General features: G+C 36.3%; 1 protein-coding gene across 1 annotated transcript; it reads left to right on the top strand.

Annotated features, from left to right (window-relative positions):
• The first annotated feature begins 1773 nt into the window (after positions 1-1773).
• LOC106477068 (protein mab-21-like 2) lies at positions 1774-3056 on the top strand. The gene has a single exon (XM_013937670.2). It carries the CDS (start codon positions 1898-1900, stop codon positions 2993-2995), a length of 1098 nt encoding a protein of 365 aa, XP_013793124.1. The 5' UTR covers positions 1774-1897; the 3' UTR covers positions 2996-3056.
• The last annotated feature ends 2371 nt before the right edge of the window (positions 3057-5427 follow it).

The raw sequence follows: 5427 nt of genomic DNA, 5'->3' as shown, positions 1-5427 counted from the left end.
GCGATGAATCTTAGTCAACTCTGTACACAACAGAGACTTGTTCTAGCGAAGAATCTTACAGAGTTGACTACACAACATAGACTTAACATAAACAGAAGCCTCAACAACACATGAAACAGAAGCCTTACCAATACATGAAACATAAGCCCTAACAACACATCAAACACAAGTTTTAACAACACATCAAGCAAACAGGAGCTGATATGGGTATTGAACATTTTTATATGAAAAGCACAAAACAAGTAACAACGTTTCGACCTCCTTAGGTCATCATCAAGTTAAGAAGGAGATTTGAAAAAGTGACAGTTTTATAGTGTCATAATAAACACGTTATGTTTGGTTTATAGTGTCATAATAAACACGTTATGTGTGTTTTATAGTGTCATAATAAACACGTTATGTGTGTTTATAGTGTCATAATAAACACGTTATGTTCGGTTTATAGTGTCATAATAAACACGTTATGTGTGTTTTATAGTGTCATAATAAACACGTTATGTTTGTTTTATAGTGTCATAATAAACACGTTATGTGTGTTTTATAGTGTCATAATAAACACGTTATGTTCGGTTTATAGTGTCATAATAAACACGTTATGTGTGTTTTATAGTGTCATAATAAACACGTTATGTGTGTTATATAGTGTCATTATAAACATGTTATGTTTGGTTTATAGTGTCATAATAAACACGTTATGTGTGTTTTATAGTGTCATAATAAACACGTTATGTTTGTTATATAGTGTCATTATAAACACGTTATGTTCGGTTTATAGTGTCATATTAAACATGTTATATTTGTTTTATAGTGTCATTATAAACATGTTATGTTTGGTTTATAGTGTCATAATAAACACGTTATGTTTGTTTTATAGTGTCATAATAAACACATTATGTTGTATTTAGTGTCATATTAAACATGTTATGTTGTATTTAGTGTCATAATAAACACATTATGTTGTATTTAGTGTCATATTAAACATGTTATGTTGTATTTAGTGTCATAATAAACACGTTATGTGTGTTTTATATTGTCATAATAAACACGTTATGTTTGGTTTATAGTGTCATAATAAACACATTATGTGTGTTTTATAGTGTCATTATAAACACGTTATGTTCGGTTTATAGTGTCATATTAAACATGTTATATTTGTTTTATAGTGTCATTATAAACATGTTATGTTGTATTTAGTGTCATGACACCTTTTATAAGATGCCAGTGTCTTTTAAATTAATCAACAAACGCAGTAAGTGTCACGCTATGCCTAATGTTTCTACCCTCTTTTATCAGTTGTCATAAACTAGAAGAATAAAATAGATGGCACTACCTAACTATATAACTGATTTATATGCAGCTACTGAATTGTTGAAATTACTCTCTCAATCTCATTAGTTCTGGTTTGTTGTAAAACTTCCAGCCTCTATTTATTTTATTAAAAACAAGGGTTTTCCTATCATTTAATGAAACTTATCTGCTATACACACAATCCAAAAGCCATTTTAATTCTCGTGCTATAGAGGCACTACCTACCCCAAGCGACCACGAGGCGGGATATATTGTATAAATCTCACTTGTAACAACTAATAATGGATCTAACATTTTGTTCAAGATTCCTCGTATTTGTTCTTTCCTTAAGCCAATCACAGAGCTCGTAGCTTCACGTGTACCGTCCTTCTCGAGTTACAAGCATGTTATTTAAAGAAACTTGTAGCAGCTCTTCCTACTGTAGCCTAGAATCCTGCGCCTTCAGATTGGTCACACGCACCAGGGGCGGGGCTTACCGGCAATTCACAGTGGAGTGGTTGTAAGTGCAGCAGAGTTTTGTTTACCATACATACGGCGCTCGAGAGAGAGACGACTTTACATTAGATTAGTAAGCAGTGTTTTCACCGAGATGTTAGTGCCATCAGATATGACGACAACGCAATCCAAGCTGCTCTACCAACTGAACAAATTCTATGGAGACAGGGTCCAATCTCGGAAAGCAATCATCTCCAAGACGGTCAGTGACGTCTGCAAGGTGGTGCAGGACGTTCTAAAGGAGGTGGAGGTGCAGGAACCCCGCTTTATCTCCTCGCTTAATGAATGTAACAGTAGGTTCGATGGATTGGAGGTGCTTTCACCCACCGAGTTCGAGGTGGTTCTTTACCTCAACCAGATGGGGGTTTTTAACTTCGTAGACGACGGATCTTTACCTGGGTGTGCCGTGTTGAAGCTCAGTGACGGCCGAAAGCGTTCCATGTCGCTCTGGGTAGAATTTATTACGGCATCGGGATACCTGTCGGCGAGGAAGATTCGGAGCCGTTTTCAGACACTTGTGGCTCAAGCGTGCGACAAGAGTAGCTACAGAGAGGTGGTCAAGATGGTGGCCGATACCACCGAGGTCAAACTGCGGATCCGCGAGCGCTATGTTGTTCAGATCACGCCCTCTTTCCGCTGCAGCGGACTCTGGCCGCGATCAGCTGCCCAATGGCCAATCCCTCACAACCCTTGGCCTACTCCCAACCTGATAGCCGAAGTGAAGGCTGAGGGTTTCGACCTCTTGTCCAAAGACTCCGTCTCCCTGCATGGAAAACAATCCTCAATGGAAGGCGACGCGTGGGTGCTGAACTTCACGGAGGCCGAGAACACCCTTCTTATCGGCGGCTGTCGGAAGAAATGTCTCAGTATCCTGAAGACGATGCGGGACCGCCACCTGGACCTGCCGGGCAACCCCGTCACGAGCTACCATCTGAAGACCCTACTACTGTACGAGTGTGAAAAGCACCCCCGGGAGCTGGAGTGGGACGAGGCGAGTCTAGGTGACCGCCTGAACGGCATTCTCCTACAGATGATCTCGTGTCTACAGTGTCGCCGCTGTCCTCACTACTTCCTCCCTCAGCTCGACCTCTTCAAGGGGAAGTCTGTCAATTCCCTCGAGAATGCAGCCAAGCAGTGCTGGCGCCTGACCCGGGAACTAATGACCAGTCAACGTTCGTTAGAGAAGCTGTGAGGTATCTAACAACAAACTAAAGATAAAATACACTGTGAAACCAGTAAACTCCTCTCTAATAAAGTACAGCAACAATTTCAAAATCCAGTCAATAAAGTGTTTGTGTGTAATGTAAAACCGAAGGTATCGCACTATGTGTATCACTCAAACCTCACGGCAGCTAGTGTACGTTGGTGAAAACATCTGACAAATTCAAGAAATCATTTTATACACGAGTCCCCTTCTCAGTTTGTCTGCTCACCACAAGGAAAGTACTGGTGGAAATATATTCAGTTGTTCACCTTGCAACAGGTGGGATTACCTGTGGTGAAACCAAATCATACACAGTTCTTGGTGTTGCTGAATATATTTATTTAGAGATTTTTTTGTATCATAAGAGCCAACACACAGTAGTGTAGATTGTTTTTGTACAGTAAATAACGGTGGTGTAAATTGTTTTTGTACAGTAAATAACGGTGGTGTAAATTGTTTTGGTACAGTAAACAACAATGGTGTAGATTGTTTTGTACAGTAAACAACAGTGGTGTAGATTGTTTTTGTACAGTAAACAACAGTGGTGTAGATTGTTTTTGTACAGTAAACAACAGTGGTGTAAATTGTTTTCTTCAATAAACAACAGTGGTGTAGATTGTTTTTGTACAGTAAACAACAGTGGTGTATTGTTTTTGTACAGTAAACAACAATGGTGTAGATTGTTTTTGAAAAGAAAACAACAGTGGTGTGGATTGTTTTTGTATAGTAAACAACAGTGGTGTAGATTGTTTTTGTACAGTAAACAACAGTGGTGTAGATTGTTTTTGTACAGTAAACAACAGTGGTGTAGAATGTTTTTGTACAGTAAACAACAGTGGTGTAGATTGTTTTTCTACAATAAACAACAGTGGTGTAAATTGTTTTTGCACAGTAAACAACACTGGTGTAAATTGTTTTCTACAATAAACAACAGTGTGTAAATTGTTTTTGTACAATGAACAACAGTGGTGTAGATTGTTTTTGTACAGTAAACAACACTGGTGTAAATTGTTTTTGTACAGTAAACAACAGTGGTGTAGAATGTTTTTGTACAGTAAACAGTAGACACACATGCTGGTTTGTTTTTGTACAGTAAACACTGACGATTTAACTTTAAATCCGCTGTTTGTTGTTCACTTACATCACAAAATAATTTTTATGAGAAAATAACGCATGATCAACTTTAATATCAGTTACTGTAACAATGATCAACTTTAATATCAGTTACTGTAACCATGATCAACTTTGATATCAGTTACTGTAACCATGGTCAACGTTAATATCAGATACTGTAACCATAATCGCCTTTAATATCAGTTGCTGTAACCATGATTAACTTTAATATCAGTTACTGTAACTATGATCAACATTAATATCAGTTACTGTAACTATGATCAACTTTAATATCAGTAACTGTAACCATGATCAACTTTAATATCAGTTACTGTAACCATGGTCAACATTAATATCAGTTACTGTAACCATGATCAACTTTAATATCAGTAACTGTAACTATGATCAACTTTAATATCAGTAACTGTAACGATGATCAACTTTAATATCAGTTACTGTAACCATGATCAAGTTTAATATCAGTTACTGTAACCATGATCAACTTTAATATCAGTTATTACTGATATTAATGTTGATCATATTTACAGTTACTGATATTAAAGTTGATCACAGTTACAGTAACTGATATTAAAGCTAATCATAGTTACAGTTACTGATATTAATTTTGATCATGGTTACAGCGTTTTGTTACTTAATTCAAGGAACAACTATGTAAATGTATAGAAAATTATAAAAAATTATTTGATAGAAACTTGTATCAAAACTGAACACGGTTACATAACCTATATTAATGTTGGTCATGGTTACAGTTACTGATATTAAAGCTAATCATAGTTACAGTAACTGATATTAATGTTGATCATACTTACAGTAACTGATATTAAAGCTGATTATAGTTACAGTAACTGATATTAAAGTTGATCATGGTTACAGTACCTGATATTAAACTTGATCATGGTTACAGTAACTGATATTAATGTTGATCATGGTTACAGTAACTGATATTAAAGCTGATCATCGTTACAGTTACTGATATTAAAGTTGATCATAGTTACAGTGTTTTAAAAAGGTTAAATAGTTTTCCCGGTTCACAGCCGTGTAAACAGACATGCTCATGCTAATAGTGTTACTACTTCATTTCCTTTCTCTGTTGGTTATCCAGTTACACCGAATACACTGGCACATATGTGTTACTAAAGGTTCCTCCCCTTGAATAAATACAAGTTTGTTTTACTGTGTAACAATTGGTTTAACTTACACTTGGATCAGTTGTTTGTGTTGTTGTTATTTTACTGTATAACAATTGGTTTAACTTACACTTGGATCAGTTGTTTGTGTTGTTGTTA

The sequence above is a fragment of the Limulus polyphemus genome, unplaced genomic scaffold (genome assembly GCF_000517525.1).
Source record: "Limulus polyphemus unplaced genomic scaffold, Limulus_polyphemus-2.1.2 Scaffold12690, whole genome shotgun sequence".
NCBI classification, from domain to species: domain Eukaryota; kingdom Metazoa; phylum Arthropoda; class Merostomata; order Xiphosura; family Limulidae; genus Limulus; species Limulus polyphemus.
Note: the sequence above shows the minus strand (reverse complement) of the source record. Positions and strands in the feature narration are given on the sequence as shown.